The 20087-nt window shown below is 32.6% G+C and overlaps 1 protein-coding gene across 1 annotated transcript in view; it reads right to left on the bottom strand.

Annotated features, from left to right (window-relative positions):
* EYS (eyes shut homolog) overlaps nucleotides 1–19662 on the bottom strand; it is a 1792869-nt gene extending 1773207 nt beyond the window's left edge. The window contains 4 exon segments of the mRNA XM_037844664.1: nucleotides 3193–3237; nucleotides 7391–7717; nucleotides 7720–8023; nucleotides 19609–19662. Coding sequence (XP_037700592.1) covers nucleotides 3193–3237; nucleotides 7391–7717; nucleotides 7720–8023; nucleotides 19609–19662 — 730 coding nt within the window.
* Between the last annotated feature and the right edge of the window lie 425 nt (nucleotides 19663–20087).

Here is a 20087-nt window from a genome sequence, read left to right as displayed (position 1 = left end):
CAATGGGCAAAAAGATAAAGCGTGTTAATTCCTGAAAGTTTTGAAAAATAACATTTACAAAGCATAAGGAAATATATGTTTTATCTAGACAGATAAATAGATACTCTAGGTAGATACAGACGCTTTCTGTATCTCTTTTGATGAGGTATTTAACATCCCAGAACAATGCAATAGAAAACAAAAATAATCCCATTCTAATCTAGTTACTAGGCCATGTAATAGCAGCATCATTTTAATTTGCCCAGGACAGCGCCAGTTTATACTCATAGAGTGGAAGGCAATTTTGCTAAGGTGTCAGTTCTCCCCAGTTATCCAATTATCATTTCTACACAATTTTGTATCCAATATTATTATTTATAGTTTCATTTAAAAAACAAATTTGGGTTGGATAGCTCTACAAGTTCCATTTTAAATTCTACCACTGTCTTTTTTGGGAGCATTGGAAATACATGAACAATGAATGGAATTCTTATTTTAAAATAAAGAAAAAATGGCAAATTAATCAAGGATAATCTATTGCTGTTTTTCCAATGCTTCTAAAATACATAGTGTACAATATATCTGACTTAAGGACAGCTTGCAAGATTTTGAAGCCCTAAGCAGTTATGTACAGCTAACATTTTTTTGTGTCATTGGTAGAAATGAAGGCTCTGATGATGCCATCCCACCAGCAAAAGTAAGCAGGTCAGTGGGAAACACAAGATGTTATGAGTTACATGTATGTTATATATTAGAGACAAGTAGAGGCTGAATAGTCCTGCCATAGAATTTATAAAATTTTTGTCATTTACTGTATATTACACAATTGTATATTATATTATAAATCGGGGAGAAACAAACACTAACCACAATCCAAATCTGGCCCGCTAGTTTTGTAAATATCCACACATTCAATTTATATTGCACATGGTTGCTTTTATGCTAATTGGCAGAGATGAGTCATTGTGACCAAGACCATATGACCTGAAAAAACTAAAATATTTACTACCTGATCCTTTATAAAAAATGTTTGCCAACCCTTGGTATAAATCTACAAATTTGTACATATTTTTATTGTGCACTGATGCTCATTTCTTATTTTACAATATATATATTTAATGTAATAAGCTCAAACATTTACATTTTTAACAAAAGTTGTTTTGCATTTATGTTTCCTTAGAAAGTTGACTGTGAATATGTTATTTTCCAGCAAATTATGTTACTATAAGTCATCCAGGAGTATTGGAGACTATATGAAAAAGAAGAGACATATATTTGTTGAAAAACCAGTGGTATTTATTTTGAATGTGAGTAATTATTTTAGAAGATTGCCTGACCGTAACTAGTTAAGATGCACAAATGCAGAAGTTATGCTTACATATCTTTCTGTGAAGCATATTATTTAGATCAAATGAGTGTCTCACAATTAATTTTTCTCATTTTAGATTGCAGGTTTCTCTGTACATCCAAAAATTAAAGTAATCGTTATAATTGTATTGCTTCACTAGTAGAAGATCTTCACACACAATTAAAAGATGACAGTTTGATATTAATAAAATCAGTGGTTACAAATAGACAATCAGTTAACTCCAGCAACGACTTGATGTTTAGTCTCCCAGTTCACTGAATCAAAGTAAAGCTTTGCAAATTCATTTTGCTGAAGACAAAGCATCTGACAATATTGGAAATGCTACCCTAAATTCAGTTAAAATATTCAAATATAATATTATTTGTTCTTGTGGTGGAATTATGAATGCGAATTTTCATTAAGTAGATCATGGTTAAAACATTGTTTTTATTAGAATGATAAAATTATGGAGCAGAAATATACTTGGAATTCATTGGGATGCATACAAACTAACTGTGATATTCTCACAATTAAATTCAAAATTACAGTTGAAAATTTACTAATAATTTTAACAATTAAAAGGGCAACTAAATTAATATTTTTGTGACATATCTGATATTGAAAAAAGTAACATGGCAGAATGTACTTGCTCTCTTTATTGTCCATCGACATTTTCATTTTAAAAAAGTTTACACCTCTGAAGAATGATTTTGAAAATGAACATATGCGTCAGTAAGTTTTTGACATTTTTGTTGAAGAATCCTCTAAAGGTTGTTTGCATCTTGTTCAAAATATGTCACAAGAATTTAATCAAACAACTCAATAAATTAGGCTCCCAAAGGTCAAGTTTTGAAAATTTTAGTGAAATCATAGTTCTTGGAAAAATTATTAAAATCTATTCCCAAAATACACAAGGAAAACACTTAAATCAATGATGAGTGTTCAAAAGTATACAAACCTTGAAATTTTAAACTATGTTTTGGACTAGCTGGGTTTGGGGGAAGCAACATTTGAAGGGGCTTCTATTTTTCATTGGTAAATGTATATGCTAGATCACAATGGAAAGAAATTGAGAATGCCTACGGCACTGTAGCATCTAAATTTGGAAAACACATCAAAGAAATTATAAATGAAGATCATTAATTTCATGAGGTTTACCTTAGGAAGTGTTTGTTAAAGAAAATTATTCTGAATAAAGCCAAAAATATGGCTCCTGTGAAAATATTTTATCTCAAAGAATTTACTACTTTTTATACAAAAATAAAATGTAGTGTAGCCTACATTTATCAGACTTTCTTTGGAGATTAATAGAAAACTCAACACACATTCAGTGAAAATGTCCTCAGTTAAGAATGTCATGGTCAAGAAAAGAATGAAGAGTCAATTAAAATTTATTAATCACAAAATGCAACTATGCCAAGAATTACTGATAATTTTATGAAAATTAAAATAATAAGATGATATTGAAAAAATTTTCATTTGTCAAAACAAGAAGAGTGACAGTAGTGGAGATAAATATGGCTAAGCATAAATTTGGCTTACGTTATTTTCTAATAATCAATATGTAGTATTTTAAAATGCTGTTTTGGGGTTGTGCACAGATTGTCAAAGTTACCTTCTTTAGAAAAGATTTTGTTTTTTAAAAATTAGATCTATTTGTCTATCTACATAATAAAACCACTTTTTCAGGCAACAAATATTTTTAAATATTATCTAAGTGTAACTACTTTTATCCCCCTTTTTTGCTCAAAAATGCCATGGCTTGAAAGACAAGTTTTATGGTCACTATACATATATAGGATGTATTAAGAAATTGTGAAGTCTCTTACTTTTCATAATGAATTCAAGTACATAAAAGACTTAACAGATATGTGGGTGACATTTGCCAATCATTTCTGCACAATTTCTTCCTGTGAAAATGAAAGAAAATTGATTTTCCACCAATATAAAATTATTGATATTGTATATATAAAGCTAAATATGTCCATACTTTCTTTCCTTGTGCCAACTGGGAAAGCACATCTGATGTGCAAAACTGACATCCAGTTTGTAGGAAGATACCTGTGGTTGCACTGTCAATAGCTCAGCTGACAAATGTCTTTCTCTGGAGTTTCACTCAACATGAGACAAGCAGAAGGTCAGCAAAGCTGGTATCTACAGCCGGGTGCTGCCAGAGCACTCCTGCCCCAACCTGCAACCTCACGATAAAGGGCCGCATGGGCCCCCGGGTCCTGCCGGTCCGCATAATGGTCGCCATGCCTCTGGGGGACCGTCTGCGTCACTGCTTGGGCCAGCGACCCTCTCCTGCCAGCAGACGGGAGGCAGTGGGAAGGGCAGACTCACATTGGGGAGTGTTCTAGTTTGCTAATGCTGCTGGAATGCAAAACACCAGAGATGGATCAGCTTTTATAAAAGGGGGTTTATTTGATTACACAGTTACAATCTTGAGGCCATAAAGTGTCCAAGGTAACACATCAGCAATTGGGTACCTTCACTGGAGGATGGCCAATGGTGTCCGGAAAACCTCCATTAGGCTGGGAAGGCATGTGGCTGGTGTCTGCTCCAAAGTTCTGGTTTCAAAATGGCTTTCTCCCAGTACATTCCTCTCTAGGCTGAAGTTCCTCAGAAATGTCACTCTTAGTTGCACTTGGGGTATTTGTCCTCTCTCAGCTTCTCTGGAGCAAGAGTCTGCTTTCAGCAGCCATCTTCAAACTGTCTCTCATCTGCAGCTCCTGTGCTTTCTTCAAAGTGTCCTTCTTGGCTGTAGCTCCTCTTCAAAATGTCACTCACAGCTGCACTGAGTTCCCTCTGCCTGTCAGCTCATTTATATGGCTCCACTGATCAAGGGCCACCCTGAATGGGCGGGGCCACGCCTCCATGGAAATATCTCATCAGAGTTATCACCTACAGTTGGGTGGGGTGCATTTCCATGCAAATCTAATCAGCACCAAAATATCTGCCCCAAAAGGCTGCATCAAAGAATATGGCTTTTTTTCTGGGGGACGTAATACATTCAAACTGGCACAGGGAGCTATGGCCACCATCACCCTCCTGGGTCCATCAGAGCCGCCTTGCATGCTCCAGGCTGCTGCTCCTTCTGAGATCCAGAAATGTCATGACATAGAATGTATTAATGTGAACTCAGGGGAAATCATTTATTCAGAAATTTGGGAGGTTGTGGTCATGACTTATTGTATCTCTGTGAGGGATATTGTTTGAGGGGACTGGGCAAATTATTGAATATTTGGTGGCTGAGTTATGTAGTTTAATGGTGGAAATACTATTGGTGTAGGAATAGAATATGAAGCCTGTGATTTTGGAGTCTTCTAGGGTAAATGAATATACTTCCATTGTTGCTTCTAATGGATCAGTAATGGGCATTTTTAGGTAAGCAATTAAATATCTGAAGGGTAGGAACAGAAAAAAAAAAGCTAAATATGTTCATTTTTTCAAATTCTTTGATAATGAATATCAAAATGTTGATAAAATATTATTTCAATTATAAGAGTGCTGTATGATGATGCACTTAAATTGAAGCTAAACTTAATTTTAATAAATTTGACATCATGTTTTCCATCTTATTACCTCATACTATAATATTCAAATATTTTTCTGACTTCATATTTGAGATTTAGTCAATTTTCATGATAATTTAAATTGTTAATCATGTTTGACAGTACATAATATTAATAGGTGTAAATACCAGTTCTTCAATATAAACTCATAGCATTGCCTTTGAAATTTACAAATTGAAGCATTCAAATGTGGATTGTACCATCTAGTATGGTACAATTCAAAAGGAGAAAAGAAAGCCAGCCTGATTTCTCAGAAGCTGTCCACAATTTGTTAATTCTGCACTTCCTTGCACTTGCTGATATATCAACTTTTCCAAATCCCATTTATACATAATATCATGGACCCTTATACTACATATTATAACCTTGTACAGGATATTTGTTCTGTGCATACTTAATAATTGCAAAATATCCATAATAGAGGAACATTCCTATGAAATCCCCAAGGCCTGGGAAGTGAACAAATGTTGCTACAAAACAGTTGCACACAATTTGGCCACATGCCTTTCCCCCATTCTAATTGAATTCTTAATTTAATGTGTAAGTAGTTTATGCCATTATCATTGATGCATTTCCTGTCTCACTTTTGCAGAACTCTCTTTCATTTACCTCAAACAACCCCCAATGCAATAATAATATAAATATAACTGTGCATGAAAGTATTTCTCGAACCCAAAACTAAATCACCTTTTGAATGCTCATAAGCCATGTCACATATGTAGGGAATTATTTCAATCTTAGTGAGCATTCTCAATTTCTTTTGAAGTTCTATATATTTCTGCTTCTTCACAAACTTTATAATTGAAGTAATTCTTTACAAATAAAGACACATAATGGAGTATGCTTAATGCTGTAGAAAATAAATAAGTAATATTTAGGTACTTTGATGGCAAAAGCAACTGTGGCTATGTTTCATATAGATAGATAAATAAATACTAATAAGAAGGAAACCATTCTATTCAGTTACATGGAAAAAATTGAAATATTATTTCACAAAATATGAATGCATGATGCAAGTTAATAACTTGATACATGGAAATTTTCTGTTCAAATATTCTTTAAAACTCTTTGAACAATTACTATGCATATGTTAGAAGCTTTCAATTAAATTGTTTCTTTCATTTACCTCAAATCAGCAACTGGTTTGTTTTCATATTTTCTCTGAAGCTTCTTAATTTTAATTTACTCATAAACAAAGTATGAGTCAGGTTAGGTAGTTTACATGTCTTATAACCTATCTCAACATAGTCAAATGAATTGTAGAGTAAGGATGATCAATGGATATTGCTGGAATTAACTCCTGAAATGGCCTTGGTACTTTCGTACTATGAGTCTAAAATTACCGTTCGAAAGACTGATTTAGGTGAATGTTAGAGCCTGCAATGGCTTATTGAGGGCTCTTATTAAAATCTTACCATACAGCCCCTGCAAGCTTGGCTCTACTAGGTCTTCCCCAGGCACATGGAGAGGAACCTATGGAATCCCTTACAGTCTGCCCAACAAAATTACATAGATCTCTGAGCCTGGTGTGCTTTCATATCTACTGCTCACCCTCCTTCCTCTCTCATGATCAAAGTAAACTAGCATTCTGTTATTTGTTTTCCTATACTATTATTAACAACTAAGTTAATTATTAAGTAATTCACTATTATTAACAACTAAGAATGAAATCTCATTCTGTCTTATTTCCCTTTTAACCCTTCTCGTCAGGTCCCTGAAACCCCATTAAAAAAAAAAAAGTCTTTATAGGTTCTTTAAAGGTTTCCTATATTCTCAACCTTTCTCTTAACTTTCCTCTTATGACAATTTTCCTGGTAAACTCTCAAGTAGAGATTATTTATGTTCCCTTAACCCCCAATTTGAGCTTTAGGCATTATAACTTGCATTGTTTTTATATTGCCCTTTCTCTGTTTTCATCCATCCACCAAGTATCTTCTTTTCTCAACCTTGCTTCATTAGTGTTTCTCATTTATCTTACTACAACCACTTATTAATTATATTATCTTCTCTTCAACTTATATCTATTATTTATCAATTAATTCATAGATCCCACCCCACGTCTATTAAAAATATTGTTCTTGGATCAGCATTTTTTTTTTCCAACTCTTTCTTTTTCCCAAGCAACTTCAATTCAACCACATAGCTCCTAATTTCCTTTATTCAGACACACACTTTATTCACAGAACACTCATAAATGTTTAATCCAAATAACATAAGCTTACGAATCTCATTCAGTGACTGAAATTATATTGAACATCTTATTTTTAATGTGTGAACCTTAAGAATGGATGATGGAAAAGATCAATCCTTTTACAAAAAGCAAAATGTCCTATCTAGAGGATGTCTGATAAGATTTTTGTTTGGAATCCAAATTTATTTTTAAGGAATATAAATTTTTTGAAGTATCTCATGTTTTGCTAAGAGTTTATGAGTTCAATTTATTTTTTTCTATTTTAGTAAAATTAAATTAATTTTTAAGCAATCTTACCCATAAGTGGTGGGTCACAGATGCATTCATATCCTTGCTTATTCAATTATTCTCTTTTATTAATTCAATTGCTGTTATTTTGACATGGTTTATAAAAACATGCTTCAAGTTCCTGGCAGTGTTCTCCAGGAAGTGGAGGCTCACAAAGGCAGCTGTATGTCTTTTTCCAAATTTCACTAAGACATTTACCATGCCCAGAGCAAAATTCTGAACTCAGAGATTCCTGGAAGTAATGTTGTTTCACTGTCATATTTAGTCAAAGTCCTAGTTGACAAAGCAATGGACCACTTGACATTAGTGTGATAAAATAATGTGTCTCAACACTTACCACTGAGGATTAACAGGGTGCATACCTCTTAGTTTGAAACCCAAAAATAACTGATCTTCAGTTGTGGTATTTTCAAGATAGTTAATGAAAGCTGCTTCAGAAAATTTCATCAAATTTATTTCTGGAGACTGAAGAGATGGTTCAGAAGAAATTACAGGAGTGTCTCCTAGTTGAATTTGCAAAGGACAAATCTGAGTAACAGCTTGATGGTCTGAAGTATTAATTCTAGTGTTTACATCCAAGAACCAGAAATCTCCATAGAAATCCATGCAGATGGTGTTTAAGGAGGCGCTAAAGGATCCATTCTGTTGGAAGGCACTCTTACTCCCAGAGGACAAGAAATGAAACAAGGAGTCAGAGATTGAATATATTGACTGGATTAAAAAATACCAGCTACCTAAAGTTCTGTGTTTTCTCTGTGCAAATCACTCCATCAGTTTGTATATATATATATATAAAACATAATCCTCAAAACAAAAATCAAATGTTGATTAAAAAAGGTAAATGACTATAATGGAAAAACATGCTCTGTGGATCCCAGCTATGTTATTTATTCTTTCTATGGCCTTAGAGAACATGAGCTTCAATTCTTTCAACTCTTAACTAGACTGGAGAAAAGTAAATCTAATTAACCAGGAAGTATTGAAGATTAAATTAAATGTAGAATATACTAGTCATTCAAATGCTAGCTTTCATTTTTGTTATTCCCCATGTTCACTCTGTAAAAAATCGGCATATCTTGGATGGAAACAGCTTTGTCAGGTAAAAAATGGCAGAATTTTCCCCTCTATTAAGACTATCAATAAAATATTGTTAAAATATATATTCTTTTATGGCAATATGTGATGTAATTAATTTGTTAATTCATATGAAATGTTGATGGTAAATCTAATAACTTAATGGCTATTTTAAATCATGTAGAAATGAAATTTGGATTATAAATTACCTCTTTACAAATTCAGTTATGGATATTATAAATCTATAAAATTTGAGTTTGTATAAGTAATATATTACAGCAATATGCATATAGAAATGTAAAATTATATCTTTCATAGAATTAAATGTTTCATATGATTATGTTCATTTCAAGTAATTTAATCACAATATGAACTTCTGGATTTCAATTATTAATCTTGATAGCTTAAATAATATTTTAAGCAAATATATTTGAACTCAATCTATATGCAAGACAGTATGCTAAGTATCAGGAATTCATCATTGACCAGGTGAAATAAGGTATCCCAGTAAAGAACTAAGAACTTAATGGAGGATACAGATTATTAGGCAAGCAACACTATCAAGCCGCTAAAAGCTATGGTAAGAATAGGCTAGAGTGCCAAGAGAATATGTAGCAGGGGCATTCAATTCATTCTACTAAACAAGGTCCAAGGTAAGACTCTAAAGATAAGGCTCAATCATCCAGGAAAATTGCCAATGGAGGAGTGTTTTAGGAAAAAACACACATAAAGATTTTGAGGTGAATGTGACACTGGGGACCTTTGAGGAAATAAGTGAAGCTCAATTTCTAAGTATAAAGGTGAAGAGCTTTACAATGGAAGATAAGATTTTAAAGAGTTATGATATCAACAAGGGGCTGGCATTGCCAGTAAAGGAGCTGAGATTTTATATGGGGCAATGGAGATCGAAGATTTTATGTAGAAGGTAAACAAGGGAAATTTGTGTTTTACTGTTATCAGTCTAGTTTCAGGGTGAGGAATGAATTGGTAGGTAAAATTAGAACAGTTGAGATCTTTGCAGAGGAGACATTAGCTACTAATTTAATTAAACATTGGTAATGGCTGATTAATAAAGTGGTAGTAGAAATATAATACTGGTGGAGTCCAGAAATATGTAAATGATGAAATCACAATGTCTCAAGGATTGTTGATTTAAGGAGAGAGAAAGAATCACAGAAGGATCAAGTAGAGATACCAAATCAAGGGGAAAGGGAATGTCAGAATTACTTTTGCACATATTGAATTTGGGGTATAACTGAGTGATTTTCAAGTAAAAGTATCCGGATGTCAATTATATATCCAGCTCTGAAATCACAGGAGAAAAAAAGTTGAGCTGGAATTCTAAATCTAATAATTTTAACTATGTATTTCAATATGTATGTAAGGTTGTTGGAAGACTGTTTCCACATGTGAAAGACTTAAGATAATAAAGCAGCATGAAAGAAGTAATCAATATGCACCGAGTAGGAGGAAAGAAGGAAGACGAGTGTGGACTCTGTTAAGGTAGTGACTTTAGTGGCAGGAAATTGAGGGGTTTCTCTTCTATTTTTTTTCTATGAGGTAGAAGGTGATCAGGGGAGATGGTGAGTTTAGAGGATTGAGAATAATGGACAAGATTTGAAATAAACAGTGACAAAGATGAGAGAGAATGTTAATTAGGGAAAACTAAAAGAGTCACAAGGCAGTACTGAAATACTGGCTTGGTTTTCAATCACAATTCATAGTAGTATCAAGCTGCACAGGTGTATTATTTTCCCAGTAGCCTAGTTGCAAAAGATACAATATAAAATTAAGTAGAAAATGGGTTTAAACAAACTCAGGCACCAATTTATTTCCATGAGCAAACACTAAGAAACAAATTACATTTGCGCTGAAAAAGAAATAGGTCTGTGAGCCATTTTTAGACTGACTGCAGATGTGAGTTTGCATTGCTGCATGGCTAATCCTATGATTCTCAGAAATCTCTGTGTCCTGATTATTGCGCATTTATGTTTTGAAAGAGAAAATGGCTCAATGCAATGCATTTCTGCCTCATAAAAATTTAAATAAATGAAAATAGAAGCAAAAAAAAAAAAAAAAACCCAGAAAAAGCTCTATGAGGTCAATTTGCATCTATACATATTGAATATAAAATGCTTTGGATTTTATTAGGAAGTGGTTCACAAAAAGAACATAAATGAATAAATTAGAAAAAGAGGCAGGAATTTGAATTCAAAAGGTAAGTATACTGGTTTGTGACCCAATTCTTCATTTATAAAGATACTCTTCATACCCTGTATTATGTAGCAAGGCAAATGGCATTCGCTCACTTATAAACACATGCGAATGTTCATAGTGTGTTTGAGATGAAATAGGGATATTGACATCTTATGTAAATTATTAACCTAGAAACTCAGAAAGCTAGGGACTCTAAATGGAGCCACTCACAGTATTGTGCATAATTACAACCATAATATCATTTGGCAACTATGTTACCAGGATGATATTTCACAAGAAAAGATACTGAGTAATTTCAACCTGTTTTGCAGTTAGGTTACTCTAACAAATAAAAACCAATTTAAATTCGATAGTTAAGAAAATATAGGCAATATCTCTCCCAGGTATACATTAAAAATCATCTGAAATGATATCCTTGAAAAATACAGTAATAGATTCAAACAAATAAATTTTATGTAAACAAAGAATGACTTGGGAAATATCAAGCAGCAGATGCAAAATGACAACTAATGTGCCATAATTCTCATATATACATTTCAAAAATAAATCTAAGTTACACACTTTAAAAATTCAAGCTCTTATTTAGCAGATCAAATAAGAATAATAAATCAGAGTACATAGTTTGACAGGTTTTCCATTTTCCATTTTATAGTTGGTATATAACTATTCAAGTCATTATTCTAGCAAATTTAATAAATATGCTTTATGTGCATGCAGATTATATATTTTTTTAATTACCATAAGAACACTTTCATTAGTACTACCACTGGACTTATTGAGTAAATCTATATTTCAGGCACTATTTTTGCTATGACCACCGCATTTACATTGAACCAGACTTTAACATATTCAGCAAGAACTCTGTGTGGAAGGTGTTTTTGTTTCCATTTGACAAATGAGGAAACTGAGGTGAGAAGGTATTAGATAACTTGCCCAAGGTGTGTTACTAAAAAACAATTGAGTCCCTATAATTTTGTAGTCACAGTGTTATAATAATTTATATTTTAAAGATAAAAAGCCTCCACCCAAAATTTTGAATATTGTTATTATATATAGAATATCTTAAATTGTCAAGAATTTTTAAAAAATCCTGAACTTCCCTCAATATACTGCACATTCTAGGATCCTTTCCAGTATGTGTGTTAATAGGACAGTTGAATATAAAATCCATACAATTTTATATTTCCATATAGTAAAATTTTTGAAAATGTATTGTAATATAAAATGGTGACAGCAAAAACATAAAAGTCTAATATTCAAAGAATAAAAAATAAAGTTATTTTGTGTCTAAGATTATTTATGAAACCCTTAACATTTTGGCACTCTTTGTATGTATATAAAATCCAAAATACCATTTTTGGCCCATCAAAATAACAACAATAAAATTAACGATACCAGTCAGAGTTGGTAAGAGAGCAAGGTAAAAGCTTTGCTTCTGGGAAAAATGTTTAAGTTACCACTAACTTTCCTGAAAATAATTAAGCAGAAGGAAATAAAGCCTTAAATATGTGCTTTCTTTATAAGAATTGGATTTAAATCCTAGTAATATTCCTAAAGAAGTAAACAAAAAATGCAGAAATATTCCTTATACAGAAACTCATTGTAATATTATTTGTAAAAAAATAGAGAAAAATATTTTCAAAAAAATTTAGCATTTAGTAACCTTATAAAATACTCTACCATGATTATAATATTTTATTATTATGTATGTGTCTTAAAATATTAATTGTTATTAAATAAAAATGTCACAAAACAGTATATAAAATATAGTACCATTTTTATTTAAATATTAAATATATGTACATATACCATGGAATTGCACATAAATGAATATATAAAAAAATGGTTTTAAAAGTTACCAAAAAATATCATTATTGGTAATTGTTCATTGTCTTTTTTCTTCATTTTGCAATCCATATTTTCTATAATGAGCATTTACATAATTATTATTAGTAGCATTATTATTAGAAGAAGCAGAGAAGGAAAAAAACTTGTTTAGTTTGAGTGCTATTTGCAAACAATTAGTTATATATGCTAAATAACCAATAAATGGATATGGATTGAATGAAAAGTGAAAGCTCAATCCACATGATGTTTACAACCAGTAGAAACCAAGGTCATGAAATTTATGTAGCAGTAGATGAAATTTGTTGAAATAAAATTATATAATCACTACAATTCCATTTTATAAAATGCATTGAACAATACTGGGAGGAACAAATACTATAAAAAGATCAATATGTTAAAGAAATAGTTTTAAACAAGATTTTCTTTTCTCTATTTTTAAAATTTTCTGTAAAAGTTTCATTAATTTTGGCATCTAAATTCTAATGTGGCAAATTCTTCTTTTATAGCTAAATAAAATTATCTGGAAGTTTAAATATTATACATCACTACAGTATTTTATTGTAACTATAATATTATTTTCCATGGAGTTTTTACTTAAGAAATACTCAAAAATGCTATTTTTTCATTGTTATTTGAAAATAGTTAATATAGTTATTTGAAAATGTGTAACTTATTAAGAATTTCTAGAGTTTATAGTGTACCTTAAATGTATGATTGTTTGTGTGCTGCCTATTTAAACACTGTGTTTTTATTATAAAACAATACTTACACTTAAAAGTTTAACTTAAACTTCCAGTATAAAAATATACTGCAAATTATTTCCTGATAAATAATATGTAGCATCATATATTGTTAGTGATAGATTGTAAGATGGCCTCCAATTATCCCTGACTTCTGATATTCACACCCTTGTGCAATTAATTGCTTCTTCTTGAGTGTGGGAGGGTCCTGTGACTTAGAAGCCAATAGAATATGGCAAAGTTGATTTCACTGGTGATTTCTTACATGAGGTTGCAACTTCAGTCTTGCTAGCAGAATCTCTATACTAATTCTCTCTCTTGCTAGCTTTGATGAAATGAGACACTATATGGAAATCTCGTGTGAAAGGAACTAAGGGTGGCTTCCCACCAATAGCAAGCAAGGAACAGAGTCTCAGTCTGAAAGCCCACAAGGAACTGAGTCTTGCCAACAACCAGATAAGCTTGGATGTGGATCTTTCCCCATTTAAGCCTCAGTGAGATCCCAGTGTTGGCCAAACCCTTGGTTGCAGACTTCTGGGAGTCCCTGGAGCAGAGTACCATCTAAGCCATGTTTGGATTCTGGCCCACAAAAGCTGAGAAATAGTAAATATGTGCTGCTTCAAGCTACTAAGTTTGTGGTTTATGCATAATAAAAGACAAATATATGTATTAAATATATCATGCAGGTTTTTCAGGCATAAGTTTTAAATTCCATAGGACCAAAATATTTTGTGTGTGGGAAAAGGATTTTCATTAGCTTCATAAAACTTTCAAATGCAACATGAATTTTTAAAACAATTTTTAAATCATGCACTGTCAATTGGCAAATACCTGAACTTTAATAGCCATATTTGATTTGTAGGAAAACAAATTTCTATGATTCCACATAACTAAAACTTGAATCTTGAAATTAAAAATAAAAATAACATAATTATATGGTGCATATAATTAATATCATAATATGATTTGGGGTTTGATTCTGGAGGGAAAATATGGTATAAGCACAGTGATCACATTTGCAGGTTCTATCAGTACCTGAGTGAAATTGTTATTTTTAAAGGAGGGCCCCTTACAGAGTAAAAAATGAGTGGGTGATGAAAATGTGCATTTCAGAAACATCAGTATAATACCAGCAGTGTGGAGGGTGAAAATTCTATCAGGGAGTCCAGAAAAGGGAAAAATGATAAAAGTTTTAACTTATGCTGAGATAGAAGGGATAGAGAAGAGACATTAATTTAGGAAGAAGAACATCCAGAGCATGGGTTCAGATAGAAAATGGGATCATGCAAAGGGGCTTGGGTAAAAATGACAGAATCCTAAAGAACAATATTCAAGAAATAGGTAACAGAGTTAAGACAGAATAACTTTACATAGCATAAGAGAATAAAGGAAGAAAAGCTTCTCCTAGATTTTACAGAGTTTGTAGTTGTGTAAATCATGAACTGATTAATAAATTTGATGATTGAAAGTTGGTAACCTCAGTGATGGGCTAATTGATATAAGAGTGGATAGATTTGAGTAAGATGGTGAGTTTAAGGAGGCTAAGGGAAAGAAAAATCACAGGTAGAAAACATTTTGAATATATTTGTTTATGAAAAAAAAAGAGCGAACAAAGAAGTTGCCAGATGGATATGGTAATTCTCAAGTTAGGTTTCAAGTCCTCCAAAAAGCCTGGTTTGAATTCAGAACTCCAGGCTGATTAACCCTCCCCATGTGCCTTCACACTGTGATGTGCAACCAAATGCACTTGTGGGGGAAGTAATGTGCAAAAACATGCCGTCATCCTATCTCTTGAAATTAATTTTACTTCTGTCACCTTTACATATTTCTAACCTGAAGAAGACAGTCAGAAACGGAGTAAATATAGGAAATGTGAAGGGCATTGATGTCATTAGGAGTTGAGTGAGCCACAAGATAGCGTGAATCTCAAGGATGAGTTGAAAATGAAGGGTGTCAGGGGATTAGCCTTGGTGATGTGGTTAGGTAAGAGCTCTTGATATTACTCATTATTCAGCTAATTTTAAAATGTATAATTGCATGAAGCTATTTTATGATGTTTAAATACATGGGGACTAAATGTAGTCAGTCATTTAATTATTTTCCTTTTTAGCCCACATGTCCAATGAATAGGACTCAAAAATGGCTATTATTAAAGCATATTTCTATCAGAAACATGTGTATTCTCCTGAAGCGAATTAAAATAGATTTTCTGTGTGTAACAGAGACTAGAAAAATTGCAGTAGTATGACTGTATCTCTGTGTGTCCACAGTATTTATGGCAGCATGGTGTGTGTGTACACTTCATTACAATCTGAGTGATTAAAATATACGGTATTATTGTTTCTATTCACATATTGTAGACAATTAAGTGAGAATTTAAATGACTCCACCAAGGTTTCATCATTTAACTGTCTCAAGATCATTTACCTTAACTCTTAACTGAGATTATATATATTTTCTAGAATATTTTATCATTCAAAGAGGAAAAACACACTTGAGGAAACCTAACCTTTTAAATTATGATTGCCATAATCCAGTTAGCATATAGTACCTGTGTCCAGAGTGTGATGGAAATGGAAAGAAAAATCAATGTTTTGTAACTCAAGTGAGGAATTGGTGATGTTTGGTAACTAAGTGAATATAGGGTAGAAAGGGTCACCATTTTATGGATTATCATTTTAATTAATATTAAGGATTTTATATTAACTTTTCTAAAAGATGTGGTTAAATTTTGTCAAAATATTTAATTTCATATATGGCATTTTGAAAGGTAATAAAATTATTTTTGACATATCGTAATAAACTCAAAGGAAACAAAATACATTAATAATACTTTGAGCTTACTTTAAAAAATTATTTCAGCAAGTATGCTGTTCTCTAGAAGATGAAAATATTACTGTTAAATATATTATAATAATAATAAATAGCATCATAATATTACCAACATGATTATTTGCCTTTACAAAACACAACTTCTTTTATAAAATAAAAATCGTGAATAATCATATCTTGTTCTACATTTCCTTTTTCTTTCTCTACATATTTAATTCAGGGTGTTATCTTGGAAGTGGTTCTTAATCCTTTAACTTTTTTTTTTTCATTTTGGTTAATATTCCTTTCCATTGCTCTACATATTTTAGCTTCCATTTAAAAAAAAAAAAAAAAGTTCCCTGTTAAAATTGTGGTCTTTCATTGAAATTCACTTGGCTAACATGCATGAAAGGTCAGAGGCTATCTGTGACTGATAACCAAAATTGTTGAGAGAGTTGAGGCTATTTTTCCCAATTCAGGTACTGATCCTTGCTTTTGAAAATGTATTCCCTGGAAATGTTAAATGTCATTGAAGAGGTAGACTTCCCTACATCTTTTAGCATCTGCTAGATATTCAAATATCTTTCCTGATATTTTGAATAAATGATTTGAAGTCTCATTAAAGCTGCTGGAGGCCCAGGTTCTTAGAAAATCCGAATGTCAAACTAAGTATAGCACTGGTGGCTATAATGGACAATGTCACCAGACTGGACAGGGCCAAAGATGGTCTTTCCTATAGTTGTTTCTCATTTAGGCAGGAAAATGTAAAAGCGAGAGAGGAAAAAGCAGCAACAGACAAAATAGGATTTAAAAAAAGGATTATGAATACTGAATCTTTATATCAATATATATTTTTTGGATGCTAGGGTATTGGAGTGGCTGGAGGGAAGTAGCTGAAATGGAACTGTGGCCCATGGCATTCTTTGAAATTTGCTCTATGGTTACTCACTGAATTGTACTTTGAGGGTTATCACCTTTCTGAATATATCTTGTATTTCACAATAAGGAAATAGCTGAAGCTGTGGCACTGTAGCCCCTGGCATTCTTTGAGATTACCTATATAACTGCTTGTTGACTTGTACTTTGGAGGTTGTCACCTTTCTGTATATATGTTGTATATCACAGTAGGGAAATGACTGAGGTTGTGGAACTGTAGCCCATAGCATAGCATTCTTTGAGATTTGCTCTATAACTGCTGTTGAGTTGTACTTTGAAGGTTGTCACTGTTCTATATATATGTTAAATTTCACAATGAAAAATGTATTTAAAAAATGAGTACTGTTTAGCAATATGCCCACCTTATATGTTATTATAAAAGTTGTAAACTCTGATTTTCATAACTAAAACAAGACTACAGCATTTGGGATATTCACTCAAACTCAAAAAGTAGTTGTATTTGAAATGTAGTTTTGAAAAAAAAAAACAATTAGTCATAGACAGAAACCTCAAAAAAATTTAAGAAAAGAAGGGCACTTTTTTTTTTTATTAAATTCAGTTTTATTGAAATACATTCACACACCATACAATCATCCATGATATACAATCCACTGTCCACAGTATGATAACATAGTTATGCGTTCATCACCACAGTCTATCTCTGAGCATTTTCCTTACATCAGAAAGAACCAGAACAAGAATAAAAAATAAAAGTGAAAAAAAAACACCCAAATCATCCCCCCATCCCACCCCCTTTGTCCTTTAGTTTTTATCCCCATTCCTCCACTCATCCATACACTAGATAAAGGGGGTGTGATCCACAAGGTCTTCACAATCACACTGTCACCCCTTGTAATCCACATTATTATATAATTGTCTTCAGGAGTCCAGACTGCTGGGTTGGAGTTTGGTAGTTTCAGGTATTTACTTCTAGCTATTCCAATACATTAAAGCCTAAGAGGTGTTATCTATATAGTGCATAAGAATGTCCACCAGAGTGACCTCTCGACTCCATTTGGAATCTCTCAGCCACTGAAACTATTTCGTCTCATTTTGCATCCCCCTTTTGGTCAAGAAGATACTCTCAGTCCCACGATGCCGGGTCCACATTCATCCCCGGGAGTCATACTCTGTGTTGCCAGGGAGATTTACAACCCTGGGAGTTGGGTCCCACGTATGGGGGAGGGCAGCGAGTTCACCTGTCGAGATGGCTTAGTTAAAGAGAGAGAGGGCCACATCTGAGCAACAAAGAGGTACTCAGGGGAAGACTCTTAAGCACCATTACATACAACTTTAGACTTTCCTTTGTGGTAATGAGCTTCAAAAGGGCAAGTCAAGAAGGGCACTTTTAATTTTAGATGGAAGGTAAATTGAAGTAATCAAGAAAGAGGCAAAATAGAAACCACAACGTAACTTACGGAAAAAAGCAAATGAACGGAAATATATCATAAGTGTGAAAAGGAGGGGATTAAAACATATAAACTCTGCACACAAAGATTAGATGATAAATATAACAGATTTTTGTGAGAGAACTTAAAATATGAGTGTCAATTAAAGTGACAAAATGTGGAATATACACTTTTCTCAGATATTTTCAAATTTTAATCATTATTACCTTTTAAATTATATTTTTAGTAAAGTATTTAAAAGAAAGGTAATTTAAATCACTAAACAGATATTTCATTAAGGATTAATGAAGAAAATTCAGTCCCCCACCCCTAAAAACCGTTGCCTGTTCTTTTCAACTTCCCAAATAAGGCACTTCAACTCTTCAACTTTTTCTTCTAGGATTTAATTCAATGTTGCCAAATTATGTATATATTGCATTTTTAAAATAAACTTTATTTTATAACCATTTTAAATTTACAGAATTATTGGGAAGATACTGCAGAGATTTCCCATATATGCCACATCTAGTTTTTCCAATTATTAACATCTCATATTACTATGGTTCATTTGTAATTATTAATGAACCAAAATTAATACATTATTATTAACTAAAATCTTCTGTTTTTATGTAATGTCCATGTCCTTTTCTTTTCCAGGATCCCAATTGGAATACCATATTATGTATAGAAGTCATGTCTCCTTAGGCTCTTCTTGGTTGCAATAACTTCTCTGACTTTCCTTGTTTTTGGTGACCTGTGACATTTTTTAGGAGTCCCGGTAAGATATTTTGCAGAGTGTAGAATATCGATGTTTTTCTCATAAATCAATTGGGTTAATGTGTCCTGGGAAAGAAGGCTTCAGATGTAAAGTGCCATTTTCATCTCATCCTACCAAGATTATATAGTACCAGTATGACTTATCACAGTTAATGTTAACCTTGATCATCTGGATTGAGGTTGTGTTTGTCAGGTTTCTCCAATGTAAAGTTACTTCTTTTTTCTCTCCATTTCCTTTCTGTATTTTGTGGAAGAAAGTCACTATGCATGCACAGCCTACAGTTAAACAGTGGGGAGTTAAGATCCCTTCTTAAGGACAAAGTATCTATATAAATTATTTGGAATATATCTCAACTGGAGATGTGTCTATTCTTTTTATTCTATTGCTCAAACATTTATTTATATCACTATGGATTCATGGATGTTTATTTTATACTTTGGTGTATAATCCAACACTACTTTCTTCTAAAGTTTTTCCAACTTTGACCATGGCGAATGTGTTCTCTTGGATTAGGTATCCCTTTGAGACACCTGCATTATATGGGGGACGGGGGGTCGGGGAGGGGGAGTGTGTAGCACTTTCTTACTTTCTGGCACTATAAGATGCACTAGACTTGTTTTGTATATTTCCTTTTCCTGTCCAAGATTCAGGCATTTCTCTAAAAAGTCTTGCTTCCTTTTATTACACAATCATATTATAAACCATGATTTGGGTACTGGGATGTGCATGATTTTAGACACTCTCAAAAACAGAGCAAGAAGATATATGTGTGTATACTAAGCCATGTACACACACACATATATTTGTATATATCAAACCATCCATCTATATTAAGCTAAACATGATTGATACTGTTTCCATTTCTGATCCAGCACCACATGGATCTAGCATCTTCTCCTTTCTTATTTCTAACC

Source organism: Choloepus didactylus, chromosome 7, assembly GCF_015220235.1.
Source record: "Choloepus didactylus isolate mChoDid1 chromosome 7, mChoDid1.pri, whole genome shotgun sequence".
In the NCBI taxonomy this organism is placed as follows: Eukaryota; Metazoa; Chordata; class Mammalia; order Pilosa; family Megalonychidae; genus Choloepus; species Choloepus didactylus.
This window is presented reverse-complemented; position numbering and strand designations above follow the sequence as displayed.